General features: G+C 43.8%; 1 protein-coding gene across 1 annotated transcript in view; it reads left to right on the top strand.

The window, feature by feature from the left end:
* The window catches only part of NSMAF (neutral sphingomyelinase activation associated factor), a 61,580-nt gene that overhangs the window by 15,580 nt on the left and 28,165 nt on the right, over positions 1-17,835 (top strand). The window contains exons 3-9 of the mRNA XM_039225104.1: positions 3,480-3,558; positions 3,655-3,722; positions 3,803-3,839; positions 7,907-7,957; positions 11,600-11,671; positions 11,976-12,023; positions 12,120-12,172. Of these exons, the coding sequence (XP_039081035.1) occupies positions 3,480-3,558; positions 3,655-3,722; positions 3,803-3,839; positions 7,907-7,957; positions 11,600-11,671; positions 11,976-12,023; positions 12,120-12,172 (408 nt within the window). The remainder of the gene's footprint in view (positions 1-3,479; positions 3,559-3,654; positions 3,723-3,802; positions 3,840-7,906; positions 7,958-11,599; positions 11,672-11,975; positions 12,024-12,119; positions 12,173-17,835) is intronic.

The following is a 17,835-nucleotide window of genomic DNA, read 5'->3' as shown; positions in this document are numbered from 1 at the left end:
CGATTACTATTCCTTGAAAGCAGGACCTTGCTTTCTTCCTTCTGGAATTTTGCTCATGTTCTTTTCCCTCATTACATACCTTTGTTTTTCCTCTCAGTACTCCTCTGCCCTATATCATAATAATGTCTTGTTTAAAATTAAGTACAGTAAAGCCTTGGTTTGCGAGCATAATTCATTCTGGAAACATACTTGTAATTCAAAGCACTTGTATATCAAAGCGAATTTCCCCATAAGAAATAATGGAAAATCAGATCCATTCCGCAACCCAAAAATATTCATATAGAAATGATTACAATACTATACTATAATACAAAATAATAAAGAAAATACAAAATCTAAAGAAAAAATACATTAACCTACACTCACTCTTGAAACCCTCTGTGACTGGTCTGAGGGAGACGAGAGAGAGGAAGGTCACTGTGTAGGAAAACTGTCACTATCACATGTTGACTGCAGTACAGTATTATTAATAAACTCTTTCATCTACTGTAGTGAATGTAACTGGCAATGAGGCAGCAGAGGAAAGGGTGAGATCTGCAGCCAGCCTGACCTAGCGTGAAGCAAAGCTTTCCTAAGCTCATTCTTATATGGAGAAGCAAAGGACTGTCCATAGGTGTTTCAAAGTGACCAAAAATATACTTGTGCCAGTTGTGGGCACCTTCCAACGTTCTGAAAAATCACTAATTTCTGCCAAACACCACAGCCTGAGACCAAGCATTTGAGCATTGTGGGACAATCACCCACAATCCTTTAGAGAGAAAGAAAGAGAGACAAGAACCATTGGGTCAGTGGTGATCATGTGACATTTGGTGTCACATACTATTCATATGCAAGACATCGTTTGTGTGTCAAGTTAAAATTCATTAGAAATGTTTGCTCGTACATGTACCCCAATGTTCATAGCAGCACTCTCAACAATAGCCAAAACATGGAAAGAGCCTAAGTGTCCATCAACGGACGAATGGATCAAGAAGATGTGGTTTATCTATACGATGGAATACTACACGGCAATGAGAAAAAATGAAATCTGGCCATGTGTGGCAACATGGATGGACCTTGAGGGTGTTATGCTGAGCGAAATAAGGCAGAGAAGGACAAATACCATATGTTTGCATGTGTAGGAGGATTAGGAGGAACTTGACGGAGGAACAAGGGGGAGAAGAAGGGGAAAAATGGTGGGGGAAAGGGAGAGAGGCAAACCATGAGAGACTCTTGAATGCTGACAAAAACTGAGGACTGATGGATGTGGGGGGGAGGAGGGATGGGCATGGAGGAGGGCACTTGTGGGGATGAGCACTGAGTGTTATGTGGAAACTAATTTGACAATAAACTATTTGTAAAATAAAATAAAATGGAAAAAAAATGTTTGCTCGTCTTGTGGAGCACTGGCAGAGCAAGTTACTGACACTCTAAGACTTTACTGTACATTGTTTATTATTAAAACAGACCTGTAAGCTAGCAAACTGAAACTTATTTTTGTAATTTTTAGGTGATTATTAGAATGCAGTGGTACAATCCATGGAAGTGAATTCGGCGATATCTAGCAACATTGCATGTGCATTATTAACCTGTTGATCTAGCAAGGCTACTTCTAGGAAACTATCTCAGGGGTACCCTGGGAAATATATAAACGGACCTGTGTACAAGTGTATTTACCATAACATTACTTGTAATAGCAAAATACTGGAAACAGTCCAGTGAAGGAAGAAGTTGTGCATCATGCTGTGGAGAGATCTCCAGCATATATTTAGCGTGAAAAGTGAGGGGCAGAATACGGTGTATTGTATGCTATCTTTCACATAAGAAAGGAAGGAAATAATTTTTTGGCTATGTTTTTAAATATTAAAGTCTTTTTAAATTATCCATTTTAAAAAGCATAAACTGAAAGTTAACAAAAATGATTCTCTACACAGAAGGAGGAGCAATGGAATTATATAAAATGACAACTAGACCTCTCTGAATGTCCCTTATTTTATAATTTAGCTTTTGGAACTATAGAAATATTTTACATATATTTTAATATAGAATTGAATTTCAGATGATGCGGTAAATCCTAAAAATCAAAAAGAAAATGAAACAGATGAACTTAACTGTATATAAGTTGAGGGTAAACCACAGGGAAGAATTATTATTATTTAAAAAATTTTTTTTAATGTTTTCATTTATTTCTGAGAGAGAGAGAGAGAGAGAAAGAGAGAGACAGCGTGAGCAGGGGAGGGGCAGAGAGAGAGGGAGACACAGAATCTGAAGCAGGCTTCAGGCTGAGCTGTCGGCACAGAGCCTGGTGTGGGGCTCAAACCCACGAACCATGAGATCACGACCTGAGCCGAAATCGGACGCTTAACTGACTGAGCCACCCAGGCGCCCCAAAAATTATTTTAATCGTTAACTTCACCACATAGTAATTTGTGTCTCTGGTGAGATACAGCCTTAAGTAGAAAAAGAATTGCCAAAAAGGTGGTAAATGTTTTAGTTGTAATATTGTTGTTAGTAATTTTGGTATTATTGTTTTGAAACTATTGGTTATTCACACATGCACGTAGATTTTTGTAGTTAGATGAGGCAAACGAGTCGTATGTTGATGCCATGACCAGACTTTGAATATGAAAGAGATACAAATCCAGTAGTAAAGAAGTTAAAAGCCCAATCTTACATTTGAATTGGAAATGTTTATGTGGATTCATACACTTTTCTTTTAAAAGAAAGTATTTTCTAGCTCTCCCCCCAAAAAGGCCTAGAAACAACCCTGTAGCGATGAGCACCGAGACTGTGCTCCCTGAATACCACTTCCCACTGAAAGGAATGAGGGCCCTTTGGAGGAGTGGCTAAGTCCAAGTCTGGGGCAGGAAGGGTGTGAGGTGAGCCTGGAATGTCTGTGCTACTGGGGAGGAAAGGCAGGCATCAGACACTACTGTACACTGAATTAAAAAGACACAATGGTCAACTTGAAGAATTGGGCAGCAGATGACCATTGGAAAAGAATAATGACTGCAGTGGTCGGACTGTATCAGAACTGTTAAAATCCCGGAGATACACGCACACACACACGTGCGCACGCGCACACGCACATGCGTGTGTATCTCCATCCATCCCAGGGATCCTGGGACACCAACTCATTTTTCTGAAAGTTAGTAAATAAAGGTAAAGAATCAAGCATTTTTTTCTGCTTTCTTTGTACAAATTGTGCTTTTGGGGTAACCACATTGTAGATGAATACTGTCAAGTTGTTCTCTGTTGATGAATTCTAGATAACAGACACAGAAAGAATGATAAAAAATTTCAGTCCCAAATCAATAATGGGATCAGGAGGGCCAGACGGCGGCCCCGGGATCAAAATCTGACCTGCCACTTCTCTTCAGTTGCGTTGTTGATCTTCTAGTTAAGGGTTTGGTTATCTGCTTTCTAGTTAAAACGCATATGGTTCTTTGGTGACTTCTGTTATGTTCATGAATAATAATCCTTTGTATTTTGATCCTTAGGAAAATCAGGGGCTCCTTCAAAATATGTTCAAAATCAGTTATTTTTGAACCAGACGCGATATCCCAGCCCATCATTAAGGTAAGTGAGTTTAAATGTGAACAGAGACATTCCTGCTCTCTGTGTATATCTTACCCTTGCTTGTGTTTCTAATATTTCTCTCTCAATTTTATCCAGATTCCTTTGAGAGATTGTATAAAAATAGGAAAACACGAAGAAAATGGATCCAGCCAACACTTTACAAAGTATGTCATTGTCACTAACTGTTTAATTTTACTTCTGCCAAAAAATTCTGTATACTTAATGACTTTTATCTGCATTGTAGGGCAAAATCTGGGGCGATTTCACTCCTTTTCAGTCAGGTAAGAAGCACATAGTAAATATTTTTCCCTAACCTGAGTAAAAACACACACACACACACACACACACACGTATATATATATGTATATGTGTATATATATATGTATATATATATATTTTTTTAGCACAGTGAAATTATTTATAGAAATCTCACATGAAGACTGATGGAATAGATGTTTACATGCTTTTAAAATCGAACCGTTGAGGGGCGCCTGGGTGGCTTAGTCAGTTAAACATCCGACTTTCGCTTAGGTCATGATCTCGCGGTTCGTGGGTTCGAGCCCCGCGTCGGGCTCTGTGCTGACTGCCAGCTCAGAGCCTGGAGCCTGTTTCAGTCTGTGACTCCCTCTCTCTCTGACCCTCCACTGCTCACGCTGTCTCTCTTTCTCTCTCTCTTCTAGAAACAAATTAAAAATAAAATAAAATAAAATAAAATCGAACCGTTGAGAAATATTGTTTTAAATTTTCTTTTATGTTTTATTTTTGAGAGAGACAGAGACAGAGCATGAGCAGGAGGGGCAGAGGGAGACACAGAATCTGAAGCAGGCTCCAGGCTCTGAGCTGTCAGCACAGAGCCTGATGTGGGGCTCGAACTTATGAGGTCAAACTTGTGAGATCATGACCTGAGCTGACGTTGGACGTAACCGGCTGAGCCACCCAGGCGCCCCGAGAAATATCTTTTTTAAAAGCTGTGATCCCTAATGAGATCCTTAATGTTTGTAAAGTTGTGTGATGCCCACAGGCGTGTGATTTTGTCCCTAGGATCTTGACAGTATCCGAGGGTTGAGACGAAGCCGCCACAGCCCCCCTTACCCCCCACCCCCACCCTGAGGCCTCCTGCCCCCTTAGCAGGTGGGGGCCAGCAGCACATGGTGACAGCCAGGCCACCAGCTCAGGATACGCCTGCCCGCACAGTGATCGGGCGTGGGGTCACAACCTCTCATTCATTCCGGATGTGTTCCATGTGTGTTGATGTTCCCACTGCCCTGCTCATGACTGGTAACACCGAGAAAAATTGAAACACAATTTTTTCCCCCATCGTATAATTAGTTTCTCTATAGATTTGTTTTTTGTTTTTTGTTTTTAACTTATAAATAAGAAAGGAGTCGGGGGCCTCTCCCACTTGCTTCTTGCTCTGGATTTTACCTTCTTTATTTTTAAAGTGAGAGGGTGAGAGGCCATGTTGCCCAGCTGTGTGCAGAGGCCCGGCTCCCTGAGGTGGGGTTTCGCAAAGGGAAACCGGTCTGCGGTCAAGTAAGCGTAGGAGGGGGATGGCCGGAGGAGGTGGGTGCCAGTGGGTCTTCCCTCCCGGTCACCTACCCCTTCTGTTCATGGAACTCTTTGTTTTTTTAAGTTTATTCATTCATTTTGAGAGAGAGAGAGAGAGAGAGAGAGCGAGCAGGGGAAGGGCAGAGGGAGAGGGAGAGAGAGAATCCCAAGCAGGCTCCATGCTCAGCACAGAGCCCCACGTAGGGTTCAGACTCATGAACCATGAGATCACGACCTGAGCCGAGATCACCACTTAGATGCTTAACCGACGGAGCCGCCCAGGCAGCCCCATGGACCACTCTTTAATGTGTATGAAGAGTATGAAAGAGTATCTTTCGTTCATAGAGTGTCTCCCTTATGAAAGCAGGGAGATCACAGATTAGGTGATTATCTGGGTCTGCCTCCCATGATTCAGTTAGTTTCCGGGAAGAAGACGTTTGAAAGCAGCCCGTGTCTGCCTTCCTGTTGCTGGAACTGGCATAAATGAAGGCAGTTAAAGCCATCCGTCACCTTGGCGGCAGGGGGTACCCCGTGATTCTGGCCTGCACCTGTGCTCTCATCGTTTCTGTAGTGTCATCCTACGTCACAGCCTGTGCTAGCTAGTCCGTCTCCAGAAAGGAAGAGGTCCTTTCTCAGTTGGAAGTGTGGTTTCCATTATAAAAATGATCCATTTCAGTAATTTACAAACTTACTAGAAGAGGTCTCGTGTCAGACAAACTCAAAATCAGCTTAGGTACACAATTACAGAAACGCTCGGTCTCTGTGGGTTTTGATGACTCTAAGAGGTCACACTCTTTCAGGAATATGTGATGGTTCTTTAGGCTTTGGAGAGTTTTGCTTCCACATTTTCTTTTGTGGAATAAAGAGGGGTGTGTGTAAATAATAGTTTTTATTCATGCATTTATATATTCAATATATGCATTCAAGGCTTTGGAGACATAGGGAAGAAGAAGATACCCAAAGCCTCTCTCCCCGCGGACTCTACCGTTTGATGGGGGCAACGGACAGTGAGCAGACATCTTCTATAATGAAGATGCAAACTGGGCGAAAGGATCGAGAATGATGAGGGAGGCAGGGGCTGCTTCAGAAAGAATGGCCCGCGGTGCCTGGCCGCAGAGGGGCAGGGAAGGCACCGCACTCAGAGGGCTGAGGGGGTGAGCCAGGCAGCAGCCTGAGGGGCGGGGCTGAGAGGCGAAGGTGCTGGCAGGGGCCAGGTGCAGCGGGGGTGGGTGTGCCCGCGGCCAGGGATGCAGGGATGCAGGGCAGCGGGGAGGGGAGGGCCTGCGGGTGGTCAGGAGTCCGCAGAGAGCACAGAAGAGAGGAAGTGAGAGCTGGGGGGGGGGGGGGGGCGCTGAGTCGTGTGTACTGGTAAGTCTCTCGGAGGCCGGGTGGAGACTATGCTGTGGGGCACGAGCGGAAGCAAGGAGAGCCTTGAGGGGCAGGGAGAGCCCGGGGGTTTAGTCCGGGATGGCAGCAGTGGAAGGCGACAGCTGGCCGGTGGCCGGGTGCCCCCTGAAGGAGAGCCTAACAGGTGTGCTGGTGCACCTGCTGCGAGGCGCGGAGGAGAACAGTCGGGAACGACCCCCACCAAGGTGGGTAGCAGGCCCTTCGCTGCTGTCAAGGGGCCTGGGCACGAGCAGGCTTTGCTGAGAAGGTGGCCTCCAGGAGGAGACGTCCGGCGGGCATTCGGAGCTGTGGTCTGGGATCCAGGGAGGAGGCTGAGGCGCCCAGATAAGCTGGGTGAGGCGCTGGGGCTGGACGCGGTTCCCTAGGGGCTGGGTGTGCACACGGGGGTCCGGGCACCAGAGCCGGCTGCCGCTGGAGGTCGGGAAGAGAGCGGGTCCGAAGGCAGGCAGAGGAGCGGCGGGTGAGGCCGGGGCGGGCCCTGCCGGCGGCTGGAAGCCAGCTGCTCACCTGCCTCGGGAGGAGCCGCCCTGCGCTTCTAGAAGCACAGCCCAGGAAGTCCTCGGAGCAGCCTTCTGAGCCCTGGAGCTCTGGCACACCCTCTCTGACCTTCTCAGGAGGGGATTCGCCCCTGTAACATGGCGCGGCTGGGGAAAGCAAGGCCAGCTCTTGCAGATTTTTGCCACAAAAAGGAACGAAGATGATGAAATGAGGATATAAGACGGAGGGCTCTTATCTCTGGTTTCTTTCAAATATGGGAAATGCAGCAAGCATGCGACCACCGGAGCAGAGGTCCTGGGCAGCTGGCCGTGGAGGGAGGCACACACTGTGTGGCCGAGGCGGGTGCGGTCCCCAGGGCCGGGCACACCCATTGTCACAGCGGGAGGGATGGCAGGGAGCCGGACAGGGCTCCGTGTTGATGGCCCTGGTGGGTGGCCTTGCCTCCCGGACATGGTTCCTAGTAGGTGGTGTGGGCAGGTGAGCATGTGGGTGAGACCCCATGCGCCCAGGTCACTAGAGAGAAGAGAAATCTGTTACTACGTGCATCTCCTACCACAGTGACTTTGTTTGCCCATTTCTTGGAAAATTGGCACTGAGCTTCCTTCGTCTGTCTGCTTGGTTACTGGATACAGACCACGACATTCATAAAACACCTTAGGTATTTTACTTACCCAGCAATGGTTGCTGCCTGCTGCCTTGAGGAATCTCTTTTTCATTCAAGATTTGTTACTCTAACACCAGAACTTTAAAGCCATCCTAAGAGCGATGCAGGTGCTTTTGGAAATAGAGATTATGTTCACACTGATTGAAATTTGATTCATAATAGCTTAACTTATAGTAACTTATTACTGAGAATTTTTAATTACTTCACATGTAATTGATTTGTTCTTCTCAGGTGTATTTCATTAAAGAGCACAATATTGTTGCACCGTATAAAATAGAAAGGGTAAGTAAAGCTTTTCATTTACTCCTAGCACCTTATATGGTGATTTTGAGCAATAAGATTTTGTGACTTCATTCACATCTTTAATCGAACAGGAGAATAATAAAGAGTACTTAAAAGCTTGTTACCAGCAGTTATAACATAATTACGCAAGGGAGCCACAGACTTTAGCCTAAGGGATTTCAGTAAACTTTTTGACTTAAAAAATAAATGTGTCTAGGGGCGCCTGGGTGGCTTAGTCGGTTAAGCGTCCGACTTTCACTTAGGTCATGATCTCACGGTTCGTGGGTTCGAGCCCCGCGTCGGGCTCTGTGCTGACTGCCAGCTCAGAGCCTGGAGCCTGTTTCAGTCTGTGACTCCCTCTCTCTCTGACCCTCCCCTGCTCACGCTATCTCTCTCTCTCTCTCCTAGAAATAAACATTAAAAAAATTAAAAGAAAAGAAAGCTTTTAAAAAAAAAAAAAATAAATGTGTCTAATGGGGGGAATAAAGCTTAAATTATTAGATTAGAAATTGAAATCAGAATATGTGTCATTTATCAGATGATTTGCTGTGTTTTTTAAAATGTTGGAGAAATCTGTGTAGGTTATAAAATACCCTTGAGAGCTGAATAATAATTTATAAATTGTCTGAATTGAGAGATGCCCTGAGCCCGTTTGCTACAGTTCTGGCTGTCCAGGCCTTGTCACGGGAGCACAGGCGTCACATTGAAGCGTCCTGTCCGTCACTTAATTCTTTGGCGTCAGCTTAAGTTATGGTAAAGGCATAACTCCTCCCAAAAGAGGGTTTTTACAGGACCTGCATTCAGGCTGGCGCTCTGCCTACGGACACCTCCGTGCATGAGGACCAGGCGCCCCCTCAGAGCAAACGGCCCCACGGGCTGAGCCTCCGTCTGTCCCAGGCCCGCCTGCGGTTTCTCAGCCAGCACCCGGGGAGCTCGCAGACGACGCGCTGCGGCTCTGGGGTTTACGCACCAGAAGCTGCAGACATGGGATTGAATTACTCTCCACTGGCGCTGTTGGCATTTGGGGAAGGATAGTTCTTACTTATGTGGGGGCGTACACACACCGCGGGTGTAGACACCCCTACTCACTGTTCCGCCTGGTGTTGGGTAGTACCTCGTCCGTACATTGGGGTAGTAGGAACCCCACCCAAGTTGAGACCCAGTGCCCGGGGGACTCTCCCTCCCATCGCTCGCCTGATACCCACCTGAAGTGCAGAGCTGTTCTTGGTGCACTGAGAAGTCACGTAAAAGGAGGTGAGAGAGGTTGTCTGAAGCAAAGTGAAGCTCTTTTGTTCCAGCCTGAATTGGAACAGCCAAAGATTTTCAGAGGTAACAGAGAGAGTGACATTGATGGTGACCATGAGAGATGGCGGAATAGGGAGCCCGCGTTCCTCTCATTCAAACGATTCAGTGTGATTCACACTGATCCAGTCAACGATACATGGACCGCCAGTGCCTTTTGTGACGAACCTGGAGACCAGTTGAGAGGCCCTGCACCGCGGGTTAGCACAAAATCAGCCCCATGGAAGCCAAGAGGGATGTTTGTAACATGCTTTCAATGTAGTCCCGCCCCCAGGACCCTACCACGTGTTGGGCGGGAACCCCCAGCTCCTCCTGAGAGAAAACTGGACCCGTGTGTCCAGGTTCTGACTGTTGGAGTGGCTGCCCCGAGGGACTGGCTTCGGTCTTCCTGGGTTGGAGCGCTAACAGGACCCCATGTGCTCTAGTGCCTGGGGCCACCGACCAAGGAAAAGCTGGGCATCAGGCTGCCGCTCCAGGGACCAGTGTGCCAGCAGACAGAGGGCAGGGTAGCCAGGCACACTCTCCCTCGGGGCAAAGAGAAGAGGAGAGTACGTGACACATCACATGAGCCATCACAGTAGATGCTAACCTGTCCTCTAAGCACCCGAATGTTTGAAGCAGACATTGACAGAATTGAAGGGAGAAATTGATAGCAGCACAATAATAATAGATCTCAATGCCCACTTTCTTTTTTTTAACGTCTATTTATTTTAAGAATGAGCATGCGAGTAGGGGGGAGGAGTAGGGGAGTAGACCAGATGAACCTAAGAGACAGAGAACATTCTACACAACAGCTGCAGAATACACATTCTTCTCAAGAGCACAAGGAACATTCCCTAGGATATATCACATGTCAGGTCACAAAATGAATCTAAGAAGATTGAAATCATACCAGGTATCCTTTCTGACCACAGTGGAATAAAACTAGAAATATACAGCAGAAGGAAAATTCACAAGTGTGTAGAAGTTGAGCAATACCAGGAATGATCAGTGGGTCAAAGAAGAAGTAAAAAGGGAAATTAAAAAATACCTGGAGACAAAATCAAAAACAGAACATGCCTGAACTTGTAGGGTGTGTCAAAAGCAGTACTAAGGGGGAAGTTTCTAGTGATACGTGCCTGCAATAAGGGAAAGAAACCTCTCAGATTTAAAACCTAACTATGTATTGGGACCTCATCAAAATAAAAACTTCTGCGCAGAGAAGGAAACAGTCAGCAAAACTAAAAGGCAACTGATGGAATGGGAGAAGATATTTGCAAACGTATCAGATAAAGGGTTAATATCCAAAATCCTTAGAGAACTTACCAAACTCTACACCCAAAAAACAAGTAATCCAGCGAAGAAATGGGCAAAAGATCTGAATAGACACTTTCCCAAAGAAGACATCCAGTTGGCCAGCCAACACACGAAAAAATGTTCAGCATCACTCATCATCAGGGAAATACAAGTCATAACCACAGTGAGATACCACCTCACACCTGTCAGAATGGCTGACGTTAACAACTCAGGCAACACCAGACGTTGGCGAGGATGTGGAGAAAGAGGCTCTCTTTGCATGGCTGGTGGGAATGCAAACTGTTGCAGCCGCTCTGGAAAACAGTATGGAGGTTCCTCAAAAAATTAAAAATAGAACTAACCTACGACTCAGCAATTGCACTACTAGGTATTTATCCAAGGGATACAGGTGTGCTGTTTCGAAGGGGCACATGCACCCCAGTGTTTATAGCAGCACTACCGACAATAGTCAAAGTATGGAAAGAGCCCAAATGTCCATCGATGGATGAGTAAGTAAAGAAGATGTGATGTATATATACAATGGAGTATTACTTGGCAAAAAAAGAAAAGAAGAGAAAAGAAAAGAAAAGAAATCTTGCCATTTGCAACTACGTGGATGGAACTGGAGGGTATTATGCTAGGCAAAATTAGGGAAAGATAAATATCATATGACTTCACTCATATGAGGACTTTAAGACACAGAACAGATGAACATAAGGGAAGAGAAGCAAAAATAATATAAAAACAGGGAGGGGATCAAAACAGAAGAGACTCTTAGCTATGGAGAGCAAACAGAGTTTGCCGGAGGGGTTGTGGGAGGGGGGATGGGCTAAATGGGTGAGGGGCGTTACGGAATCTACTCCCGAAGTAGTGACTCCCGAAGTCACTGTTGCACCATAAGCTAACTACCTTGGATGTAAATTAAAAAATAAATAAATCTTTAAAAAATTAAAAAAAATTTGTGCAGACCCAGGCACAGTCCAGCAGGGGCATCGCAGATGTTCCTAAAGGAATCCCTTTGGCTTCTTCCCTTCCTTTGATTTGATTTGTGTCCCTTCTTGTTAGGGCAAAATGGAGTATGTCTTCGAGTTGGATGTTTCAGGGAAAGTGGAAGATGTTGTGGAGACGTTGCTTCAGGTAAGCCAGCGCCTTCCTGGGCAGAGACTTCGAAGCAAATGTAGGCAGAAACTGAAAAAAAATCTTATTTGTTCGTCTCTCTATCTAACACCATCATTTCTTTAATAAACACGAAGCAGATTTACTTGAATTATGTTGTTTTTGAAAACTGTACGTTAGGAAGAAGTCAGGAATGAATCAGAAGCAATCTTAACTGTTACTAGAGACCAGAATGATTGTTGGTTTTCATTGTTTCTAAGGAAATATCTTTGTATCGTTTTGGAGAAAAAAAATAATAAATTCTTGCATTTTTGTAATATTGTAGCTTCACAGAGCTTCCTGCCTTGACAAACTTGGGGACCAAACTGCTATGGTAAGAGTTTCCAAAGATCGGTGTCTATTTCGTGAATTAACTTGTATTGAGGTTTCGCTCCTAAATCCATATTTCTTCATGGTTCTGTTTTAATAGATAACAGCTATTTTGCAGTCACGTTTGGCCAGGACATCATTTGACAAAAACAGGTAAGTTTCTAATGATCTCATTCCCGGATTCTAACCAAGCGTGCCTTGAACATGAGTTTTTTCCCAAGGAACTTAATCTTGTCTCCCGTCTGTTTAAAACTCCAAGATTTCCCGATTACGCGGCTTAGGGTCTAGCCTGCGTGGATGCAGTGCCTTCAGTCGCTGGTGTCCCGTCTTGAATTCTGTGCTCTGTGCGTGTGTGCAGATCCCGAGCTGGATGGTCTCTTCCCTCTGAGCCTCCATACACGTTCCCTGTGCTGAGAGCAGCCAGCCTCCTTCCTCCTTTCATCTGGACGACTCTTGCTTACCCTTCTGATTTCAGCTTGGCTATTGTCCTGGAAAGTCTTTCCTGACCCTTCAGGCTGCGATAGGTACCTTCCTCAGGTGTCCCGCACGGACTGGGAACCTGTATTCCTACTTGTCCCGGGTTTTTTTCATTGATTTTCTCGGCTTTTCTAAGTACACAACCTGTAAGTAATTATGCTTTTTTACGGACCTGAGCTCTTACTGACTGCTGCCTTCTGTAAGTAGATGTGCATCTCCTCTCTAATCCCACCGTAACTGCGCGGTAACTTGTTATCTGCAGGGTCAGGGCCTCATGCTTTATCTTCCTTTCCGGTTTATGTCTTCTCTATGGGCCTTATGCTGCACTTCTATATAAGTTTAGAAACAGCTTGTCAAGTTCCATAAAAGGAAGCCCACTGAGATTTTGATTGGGATGGCAATGAATCGCTCATTTATTTAGGCCATCTTTAATGTCTTCCTTAGATTTTCTCTCTAAAGGTCTTTCCTCTCTCGTGTTAGATTTATTCCAAGGACTTCAAATTTTTGATGATGTTGTAAATGATGTCCTAAAGAAGTCCTTTTCTGTTCAGTGCTGATATATAGAATGCAGTGTGGTTTTTTTGTGTGTGTGTGTACTCAATTTGTTGCTAAACTTCGTGATCAGTTCCATTTACTTCACATGCAAATTCTTTATTTTTTTTATTTTTTTAAATGTTTTTTTTATTTATTTCTAGGAGAGACAGAGAGAGAGACAGTGAGAGCAGGGGAGGGTCAGAGAGAGAGGGAGTCACAGACTGAAACAGGCTCCAGGCTCTGAGCTGGCAGTCAGCACAGAGCCCGACGCGGGGCTCGAACCCACGAACCGCGAGATCATGACCTAAGCGAAAGTCGGACGCTTAACCGACTAAGCCACCCAGGCGCCCCGCAAATTCTTTAATATGTACAAAATCTTATTATAAATTATTGCAGTCCCTGCTCACTACATATCATTTTTATTTTAGATTCTTATTTTAGATTTCTGCATTTGTAATTACTCCAGCTTAGGACAACACAGGAAGTATTGGTTGAATAGATTAATTTATGGATTATGACGTACCAGGCTTTTGGTAGAGGCTTATGTTTATTTTATTTTATTTAAAAATTTTTTTTAACATTTATATATTGTTGAGAGACAGCATGAGCAGGGGAGGAGCACAGAGAGAGGGAGACACAGAATCCAAAGCAGGCTCCAGGTTCTGAGCTGTCAGCACAGAGCCCGACGTGGGGCTTGAACTCATGACCTGAGCTGAAGTCAGATGCTTAACCAACTGAGGCTCCCAGGCGCCCCCAAGAGGCTTATGTTTATAAATGAGATTAGTGTGTAATATTCTGTTTTATGGCTGTCTTTGTGAGACTTGTGACCTTACACTACATTCTAGAGTGTTGAAGCCCTTGCCAGGAAAGGCACGTGGCTGGTAATGTTTCTCTGTTTATGTTTGTTTGCTTCTTTTTCTGTTTCACCTACATAGCATTGATTTTCTTTCTTTTTCAATGCTTGCAGGATATTTTAGGTAAGTGGATTGCCAGGGGAAGAATAGCTTCCATTTCAGGAAGGAAAAGGGGTAAGAAGAATTAGCTTCTCTTGACCTACTTAGAACGCATAATTCTTCTGAGTAGCAATTTTTTCAATCTTGGCCTTCAGTGTTGCATTCATTTTAAAAATGGCTCACTGTGGAGGTTTTAATTTAATCCAGTCTCCAAAATGTTAAGCTGAGGAATTTGGAGAAGAAACTTCAGCGGTATAAAACATGGTGTGCCAGTGTGGTGTCCTTCCTCTCAAAGAACAGTAACCTTTGGCCAAAACAAGCTTCCATCCTAGTTCCGAGGAAATACTTTCTTATTGAAGAAATAAAGGATAACTGTATTTATTTTTCTCTACCGTTCATTCTGAAAACTTTGACATCCTCACACGTTGGAAGAATAACATAATGAACAGAGATGCCCTATAAGTCCCCAAGTGTTAGTTTGTTAACATTTTGTGAGATGTGCCTTAGTTCTTGCATGTTCTGCATTTGTGTGTGTACACGTATGTATATATATATGTGTGTGCATTGTGTCTGATACTTATTTTTCCTTTATACTCATAGAAAGTATATACATATAAGTCATGCGTACTTGTATGTAAATGTTTGTGTTCTATACAAAATACATTCTTTTTCAGAACCACGTGATACTTCGCCCACCACCATCTCATCACGTGTCTCTGGCGAGGGTATCCTCCATATTATTACAGTACTCTGGTATCCCCCATATTATTACAGTGCTCTGGTATCCCCCATATTATTACAGTGCTCTGGTATCCCCCATATTATTACAGTACTCAGGGAGCAATTGTTCTATAGCATTACAGTACTCTGGTATCCCCCATATTATTACAGTACTCAGGGAGCAATCATTCCATAGCATCATGCAATTTATAGTTTCATATTCCAGTTCCCCCATACAAACCCCAAAACATCCCCTTTAAAGGATTTTATTTTGGACTAATTTGGGGTGTAAAGGAAAGGCAGAAGGAGAGTACACAGAGTTCTTCTACAGCTCACCCGCTTTCCTCTGCTGTTAAACGTCTAGTCTGTCGATGTGGCCGTATCTGGTTGGACAGAGTCCTAGATTCCTGATTTTTTTGATGGTATTTAAATTTTATTTTGCAATTATTTGTTACTGGTACGTAGAAATACAGTATTTTGCTGTTGTTGCTTGTTTTGTCTTTTACATCCATCTTGTATCCTGTGACATTTCCGGGTTGACTCATTAGTCCTGGAGGGTTTTTGTAAATTGCCTAGTTCTCCATATCTACATAATCATTGAATCTGTGAATAATGACAGTTTCACAGAAATCTTTATGGCTTTTATTTCTGCGTTTTGCCTCCTTGTACTGCTTAATGAGTATGTGGTGGAAGCACATCCTTGCCCTGTTCTTGATCTTACTGGAAAAGGGTTTGTTTCACCGCTAAAGAATGAGGCTAGCTGTAGGTTTTTTATAGACGCCTTTCATCAGAATGAGGAAGCCCCATTTTATTCCTGGTTTGCTGAGAGTATTTTCAACAATAGGTTTAGAGTTTTGTTATTTTTTTTCTTGAAACGATAGTTTTTTCCACTTTATTCTTCTGAATTATGTTGATTGATTTTTTCAATGTTAAACCAACCTTATTCATGGAATAAACCCAACTTGATCATAAAGTATTCTTTTTATATTACTTGATAACATTCGGTTTGCTTTGCTAGTGTTTTGTAAAGGATTACTGCATCTCTGTTCATGAGGGACACTGCTCCATAAACCTTCAATGTATCTGTCAGGATTTGCTATCAGGGTCATATCAGCCTCATCAAATGAGTTTAGCAATGTTCCTTCATCCTCTGTTTTCTAAAAGAGTGTGTGCCGGATTGTATTTCTTCTTTAAGTTTTTAATAGAATTTACTGGTGAAGCCACATAAGCCTGAACGTTCTTATTTATTTAATTTATTTACTAGACATGAGACTGTGTATGTTGTCTATTTCTTCCTTTGCCTGTTTTTCAAAAGATTTGTCCACTTCATAGTACATTTATTGGGACAAAGTTGTTACTGTCTTTTTAATGTCAGTGGGACCCATAGTGATGCCCGCTTCTTTCATTCCTCATATGGAAGCTGTGTGCTTTCTCTCTTCTTTCTTTGCCCGCTCTGCTAGGGCTTTTTATTAACCTTTCGAAGAACCAACTTTTGACTCTCTTGATTCTTCCCTACTTTGCTGTTTTATGTAAACTTGATTTCCAGTCTTCTGATTTCCTTCCTTCAGCTCCCTTTGGGTTTAACTGTTCTTTTTCTAGCTCCTTACAAAGATCAGATCACCAGGATAGGACCTTCTTTCTGTACCTCCATGTAAATTGGCCTCTAAGCACCGCTTCAGCTGCAACCCACACGTTTCACGTTTTCGCTGTCAGTACTGTAAAAATATTTTGTGATTTCCTGTGCCATTTCTTCTGTGACACATGGCTTATTTAGAAGTATGTTGTTTAACCTCTGCCTATTTGGGGATTTTGTTATTATTTTATTGTTACCAACTTTCAGTTAAATGCCAGCTTGGTTCAGAGAATATGTTCCGTACGTTTCCAGTCTTTTGATACTGTTAGAGGTGTTTTCAGCCCAACATGTGTCCTGCGTTGGTGAATGTTTGTTTTGTCCCTGAAGGAAGGTGTAAGGTGTGCCGTGGCAGTTGTTGAATGTAGTGCTCCCTCAATGCCATTCGGCTCCACCTGCCTGCTGGTTGTTCTCATCGTCTGTACTTGTCAAGTCTTTGTTGATTTGTTTTATCAGTTACTGAGAGAAGAGTGTTGAAATTGCCAGTAACGATTGTGAAATTATTCCCACTCCCATTTCTGTCGATTTATGGCTTGTATATTATGAAGCTCTATTGTTAGGTTCACATACATGAGTGAGGGAGGGAGAATCCTAAGCAGGCTCTGCACTGTCGGCACAGAGCCCGACACAGGGCTTAGTCTCATGAACCAGGAGATCATGATCTGAGCCGAAATCAAGAGTCAGACAGACGCTCAACCAGCTGAGCCACCCAGGTGCCCCTAGATGTGTAATGTCGTCGTCTTCTTTTTTTTTTAGTTTTTAATGTTTGTTTATTTTTGAGAGAGAGAAACAGAGCATGAATAGGGGAGGGGCAGAGAAAGAGAGAGGGAGACACAGAATCGGAAGCAGGCTCCAGGATCTGAGCTGTCAGCACAGAGCCCGACGCAGGGCTCGAACTCACAAACTGTGAGATCATGGACCTGAGCGGAAGTCGGACGCTTAACCGCCTGAGCCCCCCAGGCGCCCCATGTAATGTCTTTTTGATGCCCTGAGCCCTTCGTCATCATGAAATATCCCTTCTGATCCATTTGTTTTGAAGTCTGCTTTGTCTTCTCTGAACCTGGCCGTACCCGTTTTCTCGTGTGGTATGATTGTGTGGTATATCGTGTTCTGTCCCTCTACCTTTAACCTGTCTGTGTTTTCATTCTATTTCCAAACAACACATACTGTATATAGTTCAGTCTTACCTTTCCTACAGTCTGACAACCTCTCCTTTTTCATTGGGATGCTTAATTCATTTGTAGTTATGTATTATTAAGATAGTTGCTTTCAAACCCGCTGTCTCAGTATTTGTTAGCATTCTATTTGTTCTTGGTTTTCCTGACTCTCCATTCTTGCCTTCTTTTGGGTACATATAATATTTTTAAGTATTCCATTTTATCTACTGCCTTGACTTTTTAAGCTGTGCCACTTTGTGTCATTTCTAGTCATTGCTCTAGAAATTACAGCACGCACGTTGGGCCATAGTGTGCCTTCAACAATAGTATTACACTACTCTACAA

Source organism: Hyaena hyaena, unplaced genomic scaffold, assembly GCF_003009895.1.
Source record: "Hyaena hyaena isolate Hyena2069 unplaced genomic scaffold, ASM300989v1 scaffold_1899, whole genome shotgun sequence".
Classification (NCBI taxonomy): Eukaryota; Metazoa; Chordata; class Mammalia; order Carnivora; family Hyaenidae; genus Hyaena; species Hyaena hyaena.
Note: the sequence above shows the minus strand (reverse complement) of the source record. Positions and strands in the feature narration are given on the sequence as shown.